Genomic DNA, 20,937 nt, shown 5'->3' with positions numbered 1-20,937 from the left:
TTGTTCTTTATAAAGTTACCGCAGCCTGTTTTACCCGTTGTGCTTGGGCTTTGCATGCATAGCGCACAGAGGTGCGAGCCGGAGCCTTCTTCAGTGCTGAAGGAGGAATTCTTAGAGTTTCCCAGAAAAGCTAACGTTGGGAAAATGACTTCCCTTGTGACAGGAGACTGGACCGGTTGCCTTTCTGTGCTGTTTCTTTTGGGTGTGCTGCTTTAGCATCTTTATTGAAAGATGGGTGAATGGGAATTGCTTGGAGTGCTAATAATGGCTTAATTCACCCAAGAGGAGGTGAGTTTGCACTTCTTACGTTTCCAGGTAGTGGGCCACTTTGAGAAGGAATTTGCCGTTAGAATTTTTGAGTTGCATATTACTTAGTTACCTGGTTCAGGCAAATTTTGTACTCCTTGGCAGTTGTGTTTGGAAATTCAAACGTTTGAAATAAAGTTGAGACATGCATCCAAAAGGTTGATCCACTGCGATTTTAATTTTTTTGCTTTTTCTTCATTTTGTTTTGCAGGTATTCCTTTGGTAAGTGAATATAAATGAGAAAATCTGCAGTAGTAATTTATTGGCGCGTTTGTGGGTATGTAGTTTTTACATTACTCTAGCTTACTTTCTTTCGCTCAAATATATAAGTTACAGTTGTCTTTATTTTCCACCTTTCATTGAATTTCTTTCTCCCTGCATGCCCTTAAGGAAGGGAAAACTGGTATAAAATCTGTAAGTTGAGACTGAAGGAAACTTGGTAGAAGGGTTGTGTAACCACTACCAGCATCATTTGGGGGTGAGGGATGACGTTAGCAATGAATAGTTAAATAAGCGTGGGATTACAAAGTGAAGCAAGATTTAAAAGACACTTCCTGGGGGGGTATCTCTAGGTCCCAAATTCTAATTCCATTTCCACCAACGATTTGTATTATCATCAAGAACCTCGTATTCATTTCACTTATTTTCCCACTGGCATGCGGTGTAGGTATGATTCCCTCAGAGGGTCTGGGAGATTGATTAATATTTGTTACAGTGCTTTGCACAGATTTGTTTTTGTTTCAGTGTAAAGTATTCTTACCCACAGTCAGATGTCTAAATGGAAACTTAGAAGTCCCAGTAGAAAACTTGTTCCTCCTAGTAGAAATATTAGGAAAACTGCTAGTATATGTTTGGTTTTCTGGGAAGTATTGGCATGGCATAATGTCCTAAACCAGCCTGTTGTTGACTGTTATGTAGTGCTTTCTCACCCTTCTAACTTGGTTCTCGGTGTGCTGCATGGGTAGGGAGGAGAAGCGTGCTTTGTCACTGTGTGAATGAAGAATAGACTCATGTTCCCAAGCTGTCACTAGGCTAGTCACAAACATAAATTTGTTTAGCCTAAGTTAAAGCCATTTGTTTCTATGCGTTATTGATGCTTGCAAAACTGATGACTGAATATTCCTCCCCTCCTTCAAGGAATTGCACCCTCCTTCTCGTTTACTGATTCGTCATCTTAATAGGTTGTAAGTGGACTTACCACTCTGGTGTACTTGGGATCATTGAGGAAATGCTTGGAGAAGCGGAGGAGTATGGAGAACTGTGTTTACTCCTGTGTATTTTTGATAACTTCCAGGTCTGATGTGGATCTTTATTTTAACCAGCTGGACTTTACAATATGAATACACACCTTTGTTAAGTTGGTGAGGACACCCATCAGCTTTAACGGAAGTCATTCATCTCCTGTGTATGTGTTCCACTTTCATGGATGGTTGCAGGAAAAAGTGCTTTTCCCAGTTGTCTCCCCCCACCCCTTACTTTGTCCTTTCTCTGTGCCCTGCCTGGATAGCCACCCTATGAGGGTTAGTAAAGTCCTTTGTTCGCGGTAGGGTCTCTCCCTTCCTTATTTTTGGCTTAAGTGCTATTTCTGAATAAGATGAATGAGATGTAAATCTTAAGCTACTTTTGTTAGAATACAGGAAAACCACAATATTTTTGTTATAATATAGCTGAAACAACAACATTGTCATCCATTACTGTAGAAGTACATTAAATATTGCTGAGCTCTGGAAGCCTTATTCTTTGGTAGCATCTACTTCAAAGAAGGATCTTAAAAAAAATTCCCGGAGAGATCTTTGTAAATGCTGACTGTTTCCTATTCCCCTCCAGGAAGTGTGCTTTTTTTGATGCATCTTAGGATGGATTTTGGTAGCGTCTATTAAAACTGCAGGCTGTCCCTATGAATTTTAAAGAACTCCAGAGTCTGGAAATAACAACAAGCTGTTAGGCCAAATGGGATCAACTGGTATTGCCACAGGTTTTGCTCTTTGCTCTTACTGCTGTCAGGTAACAGTTATTAAAAACACCCCTCACTTCAGGGAATGAACTGTGAAACAGCCATGCAATAGCTCTCACAATGCAAAGCACAGGCCTGCATTTGACTATTTATCTTTAAAAGGTGAAGAGGTGCTCTGCAATGCAAATCCCGTAACGGGCGCCGGCCTGGAAATTAGAGCTGTTCTGAAATTAGTCGAGTTGTAATAACTTCTTGGCTTTATTTATTGTTATTCAGATATAAATTTGGCTTTAGACTTAGCGTGGCATGTTTTAGTGAGCTTGCGGTGCTGAAAGGACCAGGCTGACCGCTGTGGCACCTGGGTGGGTTTTATTGGATCCCTCCCTGCAGACAGGCCCAGCTCAGGCATGCGAGAGTCCCTACCAGCGGACTGGAGCACATGCTTTCGCAGGGCCTTTTCATCCCTGTTTGCTGCGGTTCAGTGCTCTGCTTGGTGGTTACGCATGGCCTCTCCTCCAGCGGGACTGCTCTTTGGCCAGAGTGCTCTGAATTGATTTGGTCCTTCCTACCTGGGCTGAGATTGCCGAGAGTCTTGATGGATGGAGCCGCTCTGTCCTCAGTGGAGCACACCTGCAGGGCCGGCGGCCAGGCTCTCTGCCTGGGGAGCTGAGCTTTCATGGCAACTTAATCCTGGGTCTCTGCCCTGAGCTTTGCTGTCCCAAGGGCCTTCCTTCATGGCCCTCTCTGTACAAGCCCCTTAATGGCCTGTCTTGGGGAGCTGCTTTCTAGGTGCACGTTGACGACCCGCCGTGAGCCAGCTGACCCTGCTCAGCACCTTTAGGCCTGGCTCAGCTCCAGCCAAGGTGGACCCTCCCTCTCTCTAAAGGTCGCAGCAGTGGTGCAGAGACTTGGAAGAACTGGCAAGATCAACTCATGATTTTATCCTTCTTAAAATTAAGGACATCTTTTTCTGCTGGCTTAGAATGAGCCTGAAACTACTCAACAGATTCACGTGTAGCCTCGTGATGTGGACAGCTTTGCTGTTTCTAACCCTTTCTGAACAAGGCTACGCTAGTTCCTGATGATCCTACTTGTTTCTGTCAGAATTACCCCCAAGGATGTTTTTTTTCCATTTGAGGCCTAATTTAATGTAGTGACTTTTTAAAATGTTTTCCGATTACCTCTGTTCTAACAGAGGCTTTGACAAAGATGCTCTTTTGCAGTCTTTCTTACCCCCTTTTTTTCTATTCTGCCTTTTATTGTGCTAAGCAGCCCCACGTATTTGGAAGATAGTTTGGCCTGATGTATGTCCTGAGATACTAGAGCAGTGATGCTGGCAGAAGGAGATGTTGGTGGAGAGAGAAGCAGAGATGCAGACAGGCTGAAAAGATCGTGTGACTTGTAATGGACAACTGCTTGTGTGTAGAATAAAAATCCAGGTGTGGGGTGGGAAAATGGTGCAATCATTTTAGGAGGTGCTGACTCCACATTGTCCTCTTGCATGGTCCTTGGATACCTCTTGAAGTAGCAATTTTGATTCCCAGCAAGAAACACTCCAACCTGTTAAAAGACAGAAATGTGGCTTTCAGTTATCAGAAGGAATTGAGAAACGGCTGATCTTATTATCTTATTTGACTTGTGATGCACAAAAGTGTCCTATTTAAAGCCAAAGGAAATGTTTCCTTGGGGAGAGTTCCAGAGGACCTTGCTTCTATGCTCTTTGCGGGCCAACAGTATGGACAATTGGAAGTAGATTTTGAAAATAAGAGTAGTTTTGTTTTTTAAACTGTGACTTTTTGTTAATTTCTGTGGGGAAAGACAATTAGAAGTTCACCAAATATAGAATTAAACTTGTAATTTTTCTGTTTTCTGTAAACATGGAATGAACAAATAATTTAGTTCGTACCTATGCTTGCCCCCAAACTTTATATTGCAGCTATTATTTCAGAATTTAAGATGAACCTCGTTTTGGTTAGAAACAGAATAAAAAGTTGAGAGCCAAATGTGTGTAATTCTCCATTACTTGTTAAATCCTCGCTCTTTACTTCAATGCAAATTGTTCCAAGGAGGATTTTCTTTTAAAAGGTCTTCAGGGATCTTGAATTTTAGATATGCATTGACAGAACATGAAATGTTAGAGTGCACAGCTGGGGTTCTGGCTTTTGCTGTTCAAAATTGAGATGTTTTTCCTTTGTGAATGTATTTCTGAGGAAGGAGTAAAGTTCTCGTGTTTGTTGCACTACATTAGTGTGAGTATCACTGGGGTCGTGGAAGAAAATGAGAGTGAGTAGAAACGACTAAGGTCAAACTTCACTAGTGGAGTTCTAAAGCTTAATTTAAAAGCGCGCTGCAGTTTACTGAGATGGGGATATCTGGGTTGAACTGTGCCCAAAACTGAACAGTGTGTAGTTTCCGACCCACCTCAAAGTTGTGCACGTGTCAGGAAGAGAGTTCAGAGAGGGAAAGGTTTGGGTTTTTTGCATGGTAGCACATAAGCGTTGTGTTAGCCCAGGGTGGCATTTGATACTTTGGTAGCTTACTGTACGTGAGGCATGTGGGTGAGGAGGGACAGAGAGGTGCTATCGGTAGGACGTGGAGGCTGGGTTGGTTCATGTTGTTCCTGGAGGACTTCATGTCCTGCTAACAGCACGAGGCTGCGAACCCTCAGCGCGAGAGTCCCAGCAAGCCCTTGGGAATCGCGGCCGGCCTGGAACACCCATATGGCCATATACTTGTATTTATCCTCCCCCACCCTGAGATGGGAGGGACTGGCTTACAGTTGTTCCTTTTCCTGGCTCATATTGTGATCTGGTGTTCCTATTTCTCATGTAAGAGTGGGAAACTTTTCTCTCTGTCTTATTAAATCTATTTTTCAAGCTGTCACTTAACCAGGTCTAGTGACAGAGTCGGATGTTTATGTGGCCCTGGACACTTGAACTCTGGTGTTTTCAATCACAACAGCACCTTTTGCCAGCCGTTGTGAATTAAATACTCCTCGTGACCTTTTACCCTCGCCGCTCTTAAATTCATGCTTTAAAAACAGCTTAATGAGGGGTTTACTGGCCCAATTGGAAGTTTTTATTAAAACCTATTAGTGTGCTAGAGTAGCCTGCCTGAAGGAAACGATTAGCCCAAAGCAACTAAACTCGGAGCTGGCCCCTAGCCACACCAGGTTTTCACTAAACTATTTCCAGATCCATGTTAACCCTAACACTGCAGCTTGCATGGTATTCATATCCTCCGGTTTAATTTATAGCTTGTCTGATTCTCTCCCCAGCCTTTCCCCATGTTCACGAAAGCGTTTTGTTCTAATGTAATTAGACTTGCATGAAGGGGCAACGTGCCTTTATCCAGGCACCTCAGTTAGGTAGGAGCGTTCCCCAAAAGTCCAGCCGGGGAAGAGCTTCCCTACGCGTCGGGCTTGGAGCCCTCTTGGGCAAAGCCAAGATGCTCCCGGCTGAGGCTCTGGTGAGGAGCATCGCGGCATCAGGGATGCAGCCGTGTTGGCAGAGGACCACTGAGGTTGGACACGAAGACGCCTGTGTGAAGGCCCCAGACCTGGGGCTGCACGCAGGAGCAGGAGGGTGAAATTCCAGCTTGCTTCTACCACTAACTTGCTGTTAGATGTTAGTCTTTTGCTGTAAGTCAATGTTTTGTTTTCAAAGATGGGACAGTGATTCTTGCCCATCTTAAAAATAAATGTTATAATGCTACAGAAGCCCCGTAGGCCTTCTCTTTGGAATTAATGCGCTCGTGTTTCTGGGTAGCTGACAAAAGCAGGCCAGAGCTCCTGCTTCAGTTACTTGAACTTGTTTAGAGAATTGACATAGCAGGTCCCGTGCCCCAAAAGTGCTGGTGGATTGTCAACTTTATACGTATTCTCCTGCCTCCGTGTGCCTGGTCTGCTTGTCCAGGCTTCCTGCAACGTCTTCTCCCTTAAACCTTAAGGTCTTTGGAGAAGGAACTTGAGATTCTGTTTTCTTTCAGTGCAATACCTTGCCTATTCAGAGGTTTCAGCAACTACTAAACTAGAAGCATGAAATAATACAGAACTTGTACGCTCTACTTAATGTTTTGCTGGTGGTTTGCTTTGTTGCCAAACTGATGAAATGGCTGTCAACTTGTTAATGATACATCTCCCAAGCCCAGGGAGTCAGCGCTGCGCATACTGAATGCTCTTGTCAGGCTTTATATTTTTTGCTGTTAACCTATAATCAGGGAAGGAAAGTTGAGGAGTGAGACATGGACTCTAATTTGCAAGACCTGGAAAGAAGCCAGATTCCTCCATAATAAGATTACAGATAGTAAATATCAAAAATTCTTTAGAAAAAATGTACCCAATGTACCCACCAGGGGGTTGCTGTTTAAATGACAAAGTTTTAGGTTCCGTGATGCTTTATTTGAGCTTAGTTGTGCTGTTTTACTTTCCCTAAAGTGGTCTTCCATAAACCAAGCACAAAACAAAAGGAAACGTGGTCCCTCTTCACACCAGGCGTTTCCTGAGTGTCACCTTTCTTTATTTTTACTGGCGTATGGATGCACCAAGCTTGGGAGGTACCTTTTAAAAAGCATGTTTAAGGAAAAATCTGCCATTAAAGTTATTACTGTAAAGTAGTGCCTTTGATTGCGGCAATTATGCAAATGATTTTGAGGGATAAAATATTTCTTAACGAGGCCTGATAGAGATGGTGGTGCTGGAATGAGCACATAACTTTTTCAAACAAGATCTTTCTGCGTAAGTAATTTTCTTTCAGCAGTTTGCCGTGTTGACTGGATGTCGACCTGTGTAACCGATGACTGGCCTGCGGATGTGATCTTATTTTCTCTCGATCCAGGAATGTCAGTGGGTGGAATGGGAACGCTGGGCTTGCAGAAACTGGGAAACCCTTTCCCTAAGCAAATTGTTTCTCCACAGCTCTTGTGACTGACTTTTGTCTCGGCCTTAATAAAAAGGAAACAAACAAAAATGCTTTTTACGGGCAGAGATTTCCCTAGGAAAAAACCAAGTTGGACTGTCTGACTAGCGAGAGCGGAGCTCTCCTCCTTGCCCCACGTTTCAGGGACTGTTTCTAGACCTGGTGTCCCTTCTAGGGGACTGAGTCCTGCTTTCCTTGTCCCTTCTGGAGCATTTTCACTGCTCAGGAAATTAACTGGATGCATCTGCGTCACCTTGTGTAGCTCTAGGAAGAGAGAATTTTACTCTGAAAAATTTCTCCTCCAGGTTGGAAAGAGGTCTTCTGATATTTAACGTCTCACAACCCCCTGCAAGGTCAGGGCAGGAAAGACATCTCGGTTGAGTAAACGCAGTAATCTGGTGATCTTCAGAACGCCTGGATGCATTGGCAAAGCTAAGTCAAACAAATTTATCTTTCTCCCATATTAGTATTAAAGCAGAGAAGTTAAAGCACTGTCTCCCAGAGTCTGGAAAAACTTTTACTATATTAGAAGAAGGGGATCTGTTGTTGGTCCAGCGGAGAGATTTATCTTCTATTGCTGCGTCTGGTGCTTGAACCGGTGTGTTGGTATCTCTCCCGCCGCTCGTGGTGCTGAGGCTGGGTTCTCCCGAAACGCTGACTGTGGCTCTTGGGGCAGCAACGTGGTGCCGTGCAGTGCATAGCACCAGCTACGCGGAGGTTCACTCTCTCGGTTCAGACCGACCCCAAAGGATGTCGATGGACAGTCAGTGCCCTGACTTTGACCTAGTCCAAGGATGCTCACGCTGTATTGTTAGTCACCGCTGGTCCTCCTGCAGCTGGCATATAACAGTGTAAAAGGCTAAAACCCTTAAATTCTTCTTGGTGAGCGCTAGCGGATGTGCCAGCAGCGCGGCAGAGTGCCCATGTGCGAGCTGAACGCCACGTGTGCTGTAGCGGTACGTGCTCTTGGCTAGTAGGTAGGAAAATTGCTGCCTCCCTTTGAAATCCTGACATGAAAGGCACAGTGGAAATGCAAAAGGACTGTGTGTTTCATATCATCAGTGATGTCTCTGATCTGCTTGAAAGCCTGTGTTACAGGGAGGTACAAACAGCAAGACAACAAAAAAGAGGCCCTGGAAGTCGCGTGGAGGAGGAGGTGTGGGGTACGCGTCGGGAGGTGCGGTGGAGTGCAGGGTGTTTCCTTCGTCGTCTGCTTCAAAAACGGACGCACCGTCTGCCCGGCGAAGGAGCAGCCCCTCAGCTCTGCCAGCAGCGGCGGCAGGGAGCACCGTCGTCCCACCGGTGCTGGGGTCGCACGCGTGTGCCGCTTCTCTGGCCAGCGCTCTGATGCCGCTCTGCAGATCAAACTAGAGGGTCCGACTTGGCTGGAGCGGGTGTAGGGATTTGCGGTTGTAATCGTAGCTCCTGCTTTTGCAGCTTGGTGTACAAATAGCAAGGGTGTTGTATTCAGAGCTTTGGGACCTTCATATTTTCTCCTAAAATTCATTCTCTGCTTTTGGGGGCTTTTCTGCTTTAAGGAAAGGATTTAATATGCTCATTGCCATGGTGTTAATACCTGCTTAGTTGGTGGTGGTGGGGGGGTTTTTTTTGTTTTTGTTTTTTGTTTTTGTTTTTTAATCCTTCTGGGAAGCTAGAGAGTCTGTCTAATGCAAAGGCATGTATGTGTGTGTTTTAAATCTGGGCATCTCTTGGTAGTAGGAGAAAGACAATGCAGCATGAATTTCATTAACTTTAATTGCTGTAAATATGAAAGAGGGCACCTCTTAGCAGATACACCTGAGCAGGTCCACCCTGGCACGGTTCCCCTGAGCGGGTTACAAAGCAGGCTCTTGTTCTCCTTATCTTCACACCTCCGCTATCTGCTGTTGCGAGCTTACGCTGGATTTGGGTTAAGCCTTCCCGGTAACCTGTGACTTTGCACAGCGTTCCCGGTTGCAGCTTCCTGTGCAAAAGGCAAAATTAGACCAGGGTTAATAAGGACCAATTGTTCTTAAACAAACAAAAAAAATCTTTCTAGTGCCCTTTTCATAGAGAGGTGCGTCTGAGCAAAAGCACAGGCTCTGGACATCTTCAAACTTTTGAGGAGCGTTTGATTTATGTCCAAACATCCCAGCTTGGCCTGAGTGCTACTTGCTTGGGTGTGTACGATTTCCCTCCTCCCACCCCAAATGTTTATTAAGCTATTTCCTTTACCAAAGGATCCTAAAACCTTGTTCCAGACTTCCTGTAGGCAAGGAAAATGCTGCCCACCAGTGAAAGGCTGCTGCCACTTTGGGTGAGATTTAGCGCTGTCTAGTAATCTCCTGGACAGGGCACAGCGTTAATCAGAGCAACCTGAACGCGATATCCACTTGTTTGGGGTGTTTAAGGAGCTCAAATATAATTACCCAACTGGAGCGTGGCCAGGGGAGCGTGATTAATTCCCCTGCTCCTGCAGGAAAGCCTCGGTTTTGCATGCCGCTGGGGAGCGGGGACCCTGTCCACCGGCGCAGCGCTGCCGTCGCGCTGCTCGCGGTGCAGTTCGGGACCGGTTCGCGGGGAGCTGCGCAGCGGGCAGGAGTGCTGTCAGCAGAGTTGCACCCGTGTCCTACAGCACGGACGAGTTTTCGGCCGGGAGTGATGGCTCTGCCCGTGCTCGGGTCGTGCGGTAGGAAGATGCTGCGGCAGAGGTACTGGCTGGTGCCAGCTGTTGCACGAATCTCCCCTCTGCAGACGCTGGGACAGAATTTGTAGGCAAGGCTAACATGGTGCAACATCCAGGAAAGCTGTTCCTCTCACTACTGTCCCTACTGTCCTACGGGATATTTTTTTTTCCCTTTTGCTCCCTTCTGAAAAACACAACAAAACTCAGACATCTGTTTGAAAATAAGTGTTTAGAGGCTTGCAGGGAGCATCAGCTTTTTTATGTGTACTCCTATTTATGGGTTACTATCTGTTTTTTCTGCTCGAGAGGTGCCTTCTTTCTGTCCACAGCGCTCACCTGTGTGTTACTGCGCTTTGAGGTTCTTGACCGCGCTGCTGCAGACTGATCTGTCCCTGCTGCTGAGCCTCAGCAATGCTACTGTTGTTTTTCCAGCAATATTTGCCAGTTGTCATAAATGCCAAGAGTCAGCATAGCGCAAGCACAGTCCATCTGTTTGGCTTTGCTTTTTAGAAAGGAATTTGTTCTATCAAATGTAAGTGTTGTGATCCAAAAGGATCCAAAACGAAAGCGTAATATACCTGAAAAGTGGGAAAGTGGGAGATGGTAAAGTGTGTGCGTGTGTGAGTTTTTTCTACCTTTTTTTTTTTTTAAAGTAAGAAAGACTAATTGGGGAGAATCCAGTGAAAACAATGGATTAGATCCATGGCAGTGTTTGCTTCAACAGGCTGACGTTTCTCAGCAAGGGGCTATTTAAATTCATTGTGATATCGCCAGGCTTTTGATGGAAGGAGGACGCAAGATGGGTACAGTTGTCTTCAAGGCATGTTTCGATCAAAAGTTCAAGTTTGGCATGACAGAACAAGTCTTAGTTTTATTTTTCTATTTTTCTAAAGTTAAATAAACCTTGATGTGCAGAATAACCTCTGAATAATAATAGTAATAATAAAAAATCTGAATGACATCCAAGGAACTGCTGGAGGTGTTTTATTTTTTTCTTCATTAATCACACTGTCATTTTTAACGTGCACGTGATTTTTCTGACCTGATATTACACCACATAAAAGTTTTACAGCCATAATTTATAGAGGATGATTATAACTCTTAATGTAAAGTTTGAGAGCCATTCTTCATGGGGATGGTTAGGACTTGTCCCTGGTTGGGTATTCCCAAGGTAGATGGTAGAATTGCAAATTAAAGGGCTGAAATTTTAGGATTTAGTACCTTTGAGCAGCAAAAGGAAGTTGCACGTTGACATCTGAGGAAGCTCAGTGAGAGCTGGGCACTGAAGTTTAGGCACTTTTTGAGGAATCTAACTCTATCAAGATAGTCTTTGTCTTTCCTTTATTCTGGATTTGGTCTGGAGCACGGAGGTTTTGGAATGATGTTCTGTAGGTTTCAGATGCTTTCCATTAGCGTGTTTGATGTATGGAAATGCCCTGCAGTAAAGCTCTGGTCTAGATCACACATTTCATTTAATCAATCATAGGATCCAAAAAACTCTTTCTTTGGAGGATCATTGGTAAAACTGCAACACACGCTTAATGTCTCTGTGCCAAATCCCAAGTGGACAAATACAGATGTGGCGAGCCCATTAACGGCATTGCAATGGAAATGGCATTTCGGAAGGAAGAGCATTTCAGTATTCCTGTCTGTCTGTATCTGGTATGAACCTCTCTTTTTGGCCAGCCGTTAAACACCGGTGATAAGCCAGGGACTTGACCAGTGAAACGAAGGGCCATTTTCAGGACACGCATCCTAGTGTGCTCTGAACTATTTCCTTTGTCTCCTTTCCCTTGCTGGGAGGAGGAGGGGTAATGGTGTGTGGTGATTTTTTTGTTTTTTGTTTTTTTTTTCTTTTTCTCTTGAAAGCTTCTTTTTAAGGGTATTTATTTGACTGCTCAGTGCTACTGAGGGCTAAAGAGGTTATTTATGCTGGCAGTATCCCTTTTTGAAGCCTGTGTGTTTCTTCACAAGTCTATATTTTGAAGTTTATTGCATTTTCTGGGTTCATTCTACGTATAAAGGCGGGTGGAATTACTGGCGTTGGTTAATGGAATGAGAGACAGAGGTCGAGTTTGATCTTCCTCTAAGTGCTGGACTCCTTGATCTCGCCTTAGCAGGGAACAAGCTGTCACTCTTCATTGTCTTTGTAGAAATTGATGCAAAAGTAAATGACCACATGAGTGGAGCTGGCTAAAGATTTCTTGTTGCGATTCCTTTGTCCAAAAATGTTGTTTCCTTGTAATGGAGATTTTTTGGGGGGATGCACTGATTTGGACAGGTTTCTAGACCAGACAAATGAAGTCAATATTTTTGAAATTGCTGAAACTTTTTGTCTTGTCATTTTTTACAGTTAGAAAAAAAGTTTGCTTCAGAGTGACTTAGCATATAGAAATTTAGAAATCAAATGTAGTTAAAACAAAAAGTGTCCTTGTATTAGTGTGTTTGCACATGCAAAAAAATGGAACTGCGCAGCACCTGAGAACCAAATGAAGATAATCTGTAGGCTTATTAGCAACCAGAAATACTATACCTCCAAACCCTTTCCTAGTCCAAGAATTAAATGTGAGCAAACTCAGGTTGATTTATGTGAAGAAAATGTTTAATGAGCTTGCATAATTTTACACTGAAATCTTCTCAAAGTTAATGGTTTTGGCTGAATTCTGAGCATCACCTGAAATCCAAACTTCAGGACAAATCCTTCCAGGAAAGATTGTCCAAAATCTGAAGCAACAGAGTGGGAGTGCGAAGAAGAGACGGCTCTGCCCACCAAATTGTGGCGAGTGCTGTCTTAGGGGAACCTGGGCCACGGAGGTACCAATTTTCTTACTATCCGAAACATGTCTCATTCTTCTACTGTGAGTCTGGCTAAGTTTGTTTGATGTGCATCTCTGCAACAAATTTACTGCTGCAACTGGGAGTTCTTGAAATATCTTGTGTATTTTAATAGTTGTTTGTGGCATCCTTGCACAGGAGTTGGAGCAGATGCTTCTGCTTGCTGCTGAACCTTGTGCACGGCAGCAGCGTTCTGACTGGGATGCCTTTATTTTCTTAAATATTGTGCAAGCCCTTGAGTTTTCCAGTTTTACATGTATCAGTTTTGATTTTAAGAGAATGCCACATAGCCAAATACTTTTGACCACCTCCTCATTGGATCCACCATGTTCCCTTCAACTCTTTTAAAAAAAAAAAAAAATCATTTGTTTATTTAGTCTAGCGAAATAATTTTCTCATGGATTTCTCTTCCGTTTCTAAACTGGATGAAACCGCAGTGTGAAGCCATCCTCTTCCCAGTCTCATATAGGAAGTGAGCATGAGCCAAGGTACATATTTTATGTTAGTCAAGAGATAAGTGTCAGGATTTCAAAGCAAATTCCACCCTGTAATTTCCAGTGCTGAAATCTCCTCTGCTATACCTTGGCTCTCGTGCCTTGATTCAGAACAGTTGGTGCTTTTATTGCAACTCTTGTATTTTTATATTCTTTTGTTGGGGGGGTAGGATTGCCTGCACGCATGCCAAAATTATCTATCCGAGTCATAATCCCTCAGTGAAAGACTTCAAATGTCAGGAAAAAATGATGGTAGCAAATGCCGAGGGCCTGCAGGTCTGTGAGCCGCAGGTGTGACGCGGGGCAGCTCGCGGGGCCGGGAGGAAATGAGCAGGAAGGAGCTAATGCTGTGTTTTATCATCTCAAGGAGAGAACAAAAGTGGCTCCTGTCTTCTCGCAGGAGAAGACTTAATGCCTAAAGAAAGTGGTCGTTCCCCAGGGCAGGTAAGCCGTGGCCGGGAGGGGGAGCAGGTCGCGTTGTCCGCGGGGAGGAGAAGAGCTGGGACCGCAGACCCCCTCGTGCCTCCCGGGGCAGAGGAACCGGCCGCCCCGGCTCGTGGGTGAGCTGCGTCTGCATTAGCCTGAGCTTCCCTGGCCCCTTTCCGTTCACACGGAAGAGGGATAAGACTTTCCCCAAGGTGCTTCTAGATCTTTATGTAAAGCTGCTACATAAGGGCAAGTGATTGCTATTCGGTTAAGGCACAGTGCCTAGAACAACAGTGTTTTAGTAGTGGGATTTTGATTTCTATCCTATGCTTTCAGGCTATTAGGTGATTAAACCACCATTAAAACCGGACTAAACAGCTCCAGGTTTTAGTGGAGCTGGTAGCTGAGCTGTGGAGGTTTATGAGGTTACTTTTGATTTACCATTTATTGTGAGCATTTATCAGGGAGGAGATAGGGAATAATTTTCTGCTGTTTCGTGCTGGCCTGAGCCGTGTTGGATGGTGTCCGATTCAGCAACTGAACTCAAGCTCAGCTGGAAGCCTTGCAGGACGGAGCCCTTCACTTCTGCAAGTCCGATGGATGAGGAATCTCATGTGACGGGCTATAGTTTAAGGCTCGCGGACCGAGCCTCAGAAAGGATTGCACAACTCCTTGGGAGCTGACGCGATGCTGGCTGGCTGGCTGCGTGGGCAGGTCGGGCTCCGATCTGCCTGCCGAAGCCCATGCAGAAATAGCTTCCAAGAGCGTGCGGGAAGTGGCAAAGTTGGGAATGGGTTGTGGGTCCTCCAGCTCCGGTCTAGTTTGCTATCGCCCTCAGCCACCTTGGGGCGGATATCGGCTCTGCCCGCGCGCGGGAGGAGCGCGGAGCGCCCGCGCTCACCCGCGATGGAGAGCTAGCTGCTCGGGAGCTCAGTCACCAAGGGGTCCGGGGGATGGGGGGGGAGGAAAAGTGATCCTGCAAGTTCTCCAAAAATACGGGGTTTTTTTCTTTTGTGTGGGAGAAAGAGCAAAGATTTAAAAAAAAAAAAGGGGGGGGGGGATAAACAAGCTATGCAATAAATGGGTAATGAGCAATCTGGGTGTGGGAGCAGGGATGAGAATATAGGAAGGCTCCTTCTTGGGGAAAGGAGCGATGAGAAAGGTGAAAGACGAAGGCTAGAAACCGTTCCCGTCCCTTGTTTCTGCTCGCTGAGGGTAACGCTGTTGTTCTTGAGCGGAGCGCTCCGTTCCCCGGCGTGACGTCTCCGTTCAGCCCCGCCGGCCGTGGGAGTGACTGGCTGCGCTGAGTGTTGGGCGGCCATTTGTTGGTGCCAGTTGTCCCCGGGGGCAAACACTGACCGGGGCGGGGGGGGGGGTTCGTGCCGTGGGGTAAACACGAGGGCCGAGCGTGAACGGGGAACGGCTCCGCCGCGGTTGGAGCTGCCCAGCTGTGCTGGGCTCCCGAGCCGGCGGGGAGGCTGTTTTACTCCACTTGGAGACTGCTGAAGGTTACCAAAGAAATGGGAAAGGGCAGCAAGAAGCAAGGGCGATGCCAGGAAGGTATATGAAGGGATGAAGCAAAGTTGTAGCTCTTTCCGTTTGTTCTGCCTTTTGCCAGGCTTTAAATTGCCTTCCCCCTCCTCCCCCAACATTTGACTGATGAATAAATTACATAAATTACTCATTTACACAGTTTATCTCTTAATATGACCTCTTCTAGCTCATATGGCATACTCAGCTTTTAAGATAGACATGCCTGATAATTAAGGGCCAGGGGAGAGGAAGAGGAGGAAAACGTTTTAAACTCAAGACGGAGCTGTCGGAAAACACAGCTGTAAAAATGGACGTTTCCATAGGACCGCGCGGGCCCTTATCCCGAGGCTGCAGCGGCAGGCGAAACCCGCAGCGCGGGGCCCCTCCGGGGACACCCCGGTGGTGCGGCCATCGAGCCGTCCTCGGCCCCAGCGGGAGCCGAGCTGGGGCCGCGCGTTGGCTGCCGCCGCCGGCTCCAAAATCGCCCGCGTCTCGGCTCGCAGCAGCGGCGTTGCTCCACACCGATTTCCACACTCGTGTGTGCCTGTGGGCACATGGCTCTTTGTCCTCAAATGCTTTGCTTCCCCCCCACCCCGTCAGCTGTGTTGCTTGTTGAGCCCTTGGGACGGGAATTGGAGGACTGTCAACGTTAAGAGGCGTCTTGCCGATGTCCTTACTGCAGAGCGCGTGAGGTGGAGGCTCAGGTGCCGTTGGGGTTTAACACACGTACCCCCAGGGGCAGGAGCAAACCTCAGCGCGGAGCAAAGACGAATCCGCTCTCCTGGGGGCGTTTCTCGTGGGCCGCTGGACCGCGGCGCGACTCATCGCCTAAGTCCTTGCTCACGTTTTGCCCCGTTGTCAGCCCTGCGGTGGGGCTCGGATGCTGATTTTTATTTCTTTGTTTTTAAGACCGTAGCTGGGCGCATGTGTTGCGGCGTGCAGGGTTACGGCACGCTCCCTGCGAGATGCGCGCAGCGAAAGCGGTGTGGCCATGGTTAAGCAGGGGAACGTGGCCAAGAGTTTCTGGCGCACAGCTTGGACAGTTGCAATTTATTATAATATTTTCCCATCTGTTTGTTATTATTAAATATGAAGTACTGAAGTTGCACAATCTTACCTTTTGGATTTATGTCCAGAAGAAATTGGTGTACGTTTTTATGGAATACCTTTTAACTCCAACTTATGATTACGAACAGCGTTGTGAACTTCTCCTCCTTTGTCAGCTTAAAGTAAAATAAAACTAGAAAACTCCTGACACACGCCGCTCCTTAAGGGTCAGCACTTTCTGTTTTGAAAATTAGCCTGTACACGGATATCTTTCTTGAGTGTTTTATTTCGCTCCTAAATCCCGGGTTGGCAGCAGCTCCTCTCGGCGCTCGGGTAGCGGGCGCCAGCCGCAGCCTCTGCGTTTGGCTGCGCCGGCGAGGAGGCCCGGCCTCGGCCTCCGCCTCCGCCCCGGCAGCGCGGGCCCGGCGCCCCGGTCGCCCGAGGCCAGGGGTATAAGCCTCGCCCGTCCTCTTTGGGCAGAAGCCGTCCCAGAGGGCTGGCGGCCTCTTCGGCGCAGGGTGCGAGCAGTGATTCGTTTTGGTTACAAAAGCCTTTAAATTAAACCCCGATCCAGTGCCTCTCACAAGTGATTTTATTTCTCGCTTTAGAAACCACTTGTTTTATTGCTGCAGCGTTTCACGTTCCGCAGGCGTAAATGTGTGTAAAAGAGCTGTTTTGCTTCTTACTGGGTTCTGCGGGTCTGCATATCTAAACCGTTTTTGAAAAAAGTTTTATCTTTAATATCTGTACTTATCCTCCAGGATAGTCATTTGAAGTGTCACAGTGAGTCATGGTAAAAAGCTATTGATCTCTCTTTTAAATGGCTTTCTAGACCGACTGAGCAGTACTGCATTTATTAAAGAGAAAAAGGAGCAATTCTTTTGTATAAAAGTTTACTTCACATGGAAACGTTTAAAAATCAGCTATTTTGTAGTGTAATTATTTTGACAAATAATGCAGATGCTTTAGAATTGCTTTTGGTTCCCTGGCTTGTGTTTCAAATGATTTTTAAATAAAACATTTTTTTTCTCCCTTACATCCAGGGATTTATGGGTGTGAGCATACCAAAACCTCAGGTGTATGATAAATCACCGGAGTAAGCTTTGCTTGTGTTCGGGCTACCTTCACAGATGTTTCCAGTTACCTAAGTTTCAGCCCTCAACTTTACTGACAACTTTGCCATTAATTATTGAAAGATCACATCAAAGGCTGGATAATTATTTTCATTAATAAAAAGAATGTGCTCTTTGAACAACAGTTTCAGGCGTGTTCCCATTCACTTGCAATGCAAGCATTAGAAGAGGTGCAAGATATTCCTCCCTGCTTTGCAGGGGTATTAATACCCTTTTAATGATAAGTCTGCAAGTATTACCTGCTATTTTGCATTTCAAGGTTGGTTTTACGTTGCTGAATGCTTACGAACTACCTCATCCCGTGTTGGATAACTCTTTGCTATGGAGTGCGCACACGTTTTCAGCCTGAATTAACAACACTTTAGCTTGAGGATGGAAAAGCCAAAGGTTAATTCATATGTTTGACTTCATGCACTGAAGTCATTTGGATTTTCTACAGTGGGGAGAGCTGAGCGGGTGTGTAAGTTTTGTGATACTGGGACATATGCGAATAACTGTTTAATATCAGTTGTCGCTATTCTGCATGAATTTTTTGATGTGGTTGATTTCAGTGGCTTTTATAAAAATATAAAAGGTTTTCCTTGAAATTAGAAGCAAAAATTCAAATTACATGCTACAGAATATGCTCGCAAGTAAATTCGATGTCACACGCGTGGGAAATGCACCACCCATGTTGCAGGCAGTATAATCATGCCTTGCTGCTTTGCAGCATTTTGGGGGAGGAAAGGGGAGAAAGGAAAGTCTTGCCATACACCGTATTATGTTATCGTTAAACTTCTGAATCCTTCCAGTTGGCAACTTCTCACTGGAACTGAGGGAAGAGTAATATTTGTGGGGAAAATGGATTTTTCTTTTCCCCTCCATTCTTTAACACAATGGCCTCACGATTTTTGCAACTGGTTTAGGGAAGCAAGCGTCATTTTGAAGTTGACTGTAGATAAATGTTTGTTGGAATGTTAAACCCATGTCTTTTGGCAGAAAAGCAATGACGTAGGATCCATTGCGGGGCAAGAGAGTCCTCTCGTGGGGTAAGCTAAGTCAGGGCTGGGAAGAGAAGATGCTTGAGCAGCAGGACATCTTTAGTACATGGCTGTTAAGAGTTGTATGAAGTAGGGAAAGGGCAAATGATTTTAGAAATGCATCCCTGGAAAAAAAAAACCTTGCCAATTAAATTGTTGGGACAATTTGAAATGAAAGATTGCACCCTGTGTGTCAGTTTTTTTATGCTCTTCTGGCTGGAGGAGAGGAAAGACAGGACTGGATTCTGGGTTATCCTTTTATTACTATGTTTTGCCACTGACTGTGGTATGTAGACATGAATAAAAATAGAAATGTGAGGCTTAAAATATAAGCTATTGCTTCATAAAGTTATTGTGTCAGGAGTTTCAGGATTCTTTTACAGCTCTCATGGATATGGTGGCAACAGTTGTCCAGACAGTGCAGTTGGAGGGGACGGGATACCCTAGGGCAGAAATAATTAGTGTGCTTAATTCCCTGTCAAAGGAAAGTGGTTTGATGGATGGGCAGAAAACGAGGAATCAAGAGACTTGCAATTTTGAACCTCCTGATGCTGCCGTTACCCTCTTCTCTTGGTCAGGGCATTTCATCTGCATTTCTCTGGTGCCTCACGCAGCAGCGCCCGACTTTTGGATCTGTAATGTTTGTGTAACGTGTGACATTGAGGGCAAGGAAAGGCAGTTCTTATATTCCTGGAAAATAGTAGCTAGAATTCCCAGGCAACTGCCTTTCTTCCTTTTAAACTCAGATACTCACAGTTTCCATGTATTATTCTCTGCTCCTTGGCATTAGTGCGAGATGTAGCGTGTATATATGGCAATAGCAGCAGCTCCTATCTGGACATTGGCATTAGAGAGCAACTGGCCACCCCTCAGACAGCCTCCAGGCATCGCTTTTCTGTGATTTTCATCAAACTGGGTAGGTGTTTCTAAGCAGCTTCTTTAATTTTTTGACAACTTGTTATTATGTGGTGAGGGGCTTCAGGAGGACTGGGGACAAGCTGCACCTGTGTCACCTTGCCCACCTTTCCAGGCAGAGGGTGAGAATCCAGAGATCATCTGGTGGAAGCCCATGGGGAGAGACCAGGTGTAATGGAAAATATGACCACAGCCTGGAAAGCTTAGGGGAGTAGAAAGGTCCCCGAGCTCTACTGGCTATGGGCAGGTACGGGAGCTGTTGAGAAGTGACTATTGGGAGAGGTCCATCTGCGAGCAAAGCAGTGCTGGTTGCAGCGCTTAGTGGTGGGACTGCCAACTGCTGTGAGCCTGGAGGAAGGGGTTATACATGGAGGAGGTCTGGGAATCATTTGTGCTAATGGAAGGCTGGAAAGGTCTAGCGAGGCGTTACTTGATGCTAATCATCATTTCCAGTAAAATGAATTATAGCTCAAAGCTACCTGAGATGACAGTGGCAGAGGTGGTAAACTGAGGCAGTGGCCCTGCCTGAAGCAGACTGGGAGACCTGAGACTTCCAGCAGAGCATGCAGTGCGTGTTCAGTCTTGCATAGTCATTTGTGAAGAGTGCAATTATGTAGTTACTTCGCCTTGAGTAAATATAGATTTCAGCTAGCATGAATTTGAAGTGAATTTTGCAATTTGGGGAACATATATCTCTCTTAATTTCCTTTCCAAGCTGCTTGATCGCTCCCTTGACACTTCTTCCATCAAATTATTCTCCTGATAGTTGAGTGTGACAGCTTAGGTCTCTCAAGTATATTTGCTCCTGTCCCAGATGAATTTGTGCTTAGAAACTGCTTCAGAGGGGGACATGTGAGGAGAGGTTGCAAGAGCAGGCACTTCTGTCCTCATCAGTGGTGACGTGAAGGGGGGAGAGGAAGAGCCTGTACCCCCAAATATTGCTGTTTTTCTTCAAGATGTATGGCAAAACTGTCTTCATATGTGAAGCGCTCCGTGAGGGAGTACGTGCAAAGTGTAAGCACAGGGCAAAACGCAGCGTTCCCTAGGACTGCCTCGAGCACCCGTTTTGGGTGCGCTCGGGTGCCTGCCTGTGCGCCGGAGCAGGCTCCCGAGGCAAGCGGTGCAAACGCCCCGTAGCTCTTCTGCCCTGAGACCTGGGCTCCGGGGCAGAGAAAACGCAGCTCAGCCAGGTGCTGTCTCCCGAACTCCAAATCACGCTGTACGGAGAAGGATTTACACCAGGATCAGTTATCCCATGCTGACTGCCAGGGCATCCTCCCGTTCCCCTGTGCAGCAGGGCACCGAGACGAGGCAGGAGAGAGAGGGCTGAATCATCCGATTCGAGTACTGTTTTCAGGCTGTTTAGGTGATACGGTTGATGAAGAGTTTGATTTACCAGGAAAAAACTCAAAGTCTAGATGAACTAGCAAAAGCTGTGAAGCGGCCCCAGTTGTTTGTTTGGCTGGTTGGTTGGTTTTTTTTTTTTTTTTTTAGTTTAAAACATGTTAGACAGAGCTGCTTGATTTCTGAGTAAGTGTCCAAACGGGATCTCATGCATTATAGCATAGCAGCTGTGGTTACTTCGAGCTCGTGCTTCGAGTTTGCCCTAACGGGGGGACGTTTCTGCACGTCGGGGCGGAGGCGCGTGCAGGGGCACTGGCTGTCTCGTGCCGCGCGGGAAGCGCCCGACGAGC

General features: G+C 46.0%; 1 protein-coding gene across 3 annotated transcripts in view; it reads left to right on the top strand.

Moving 5' to 3' along the window:
• The window catches only part of LMF1 (lipase maturation factor 1), a 241,551-nt gene that overhangs the window by 25,901 nt on the left and 194,713 nt on the right, over window positions 1–20,937 (top strand). For 2 of the 3 annotated variants that reach the window (XM_068907940.1, XM_068907939.1), the window contains exon 3: window positions 518–528. The exons of the other annotated variant lie outside the window; for it this stretch is intronic. In XM_068907940.1, the coding sequence (XP_068764041.1) occupies window positions 518–528 (11 nt within the window). The remainder of the gene's footprint in view (window positions 1–517; window positions 529–20,937) is intronic. 3 annotated transcript variants of the gene reach the window in all.

This window comes from Struthio camelus, chromosome 15, assembly GCF_040807025.1.
Source record: "Struthio camelus isolate bStrCam1 chromosome 15, bStrCam1.hap1, whole genome shotgun sequence".
Taxonomy (NCBI): Eukaryota; Metazoa; Chordata; class Aves; order Struthioniformes; family Struthionidae; genus Struthio; species Struthio camelus.
Note: the sequence above shows the minus strand (reverse complement) of the source record. Positions and strands in the feature narration are given on the sequence as shown.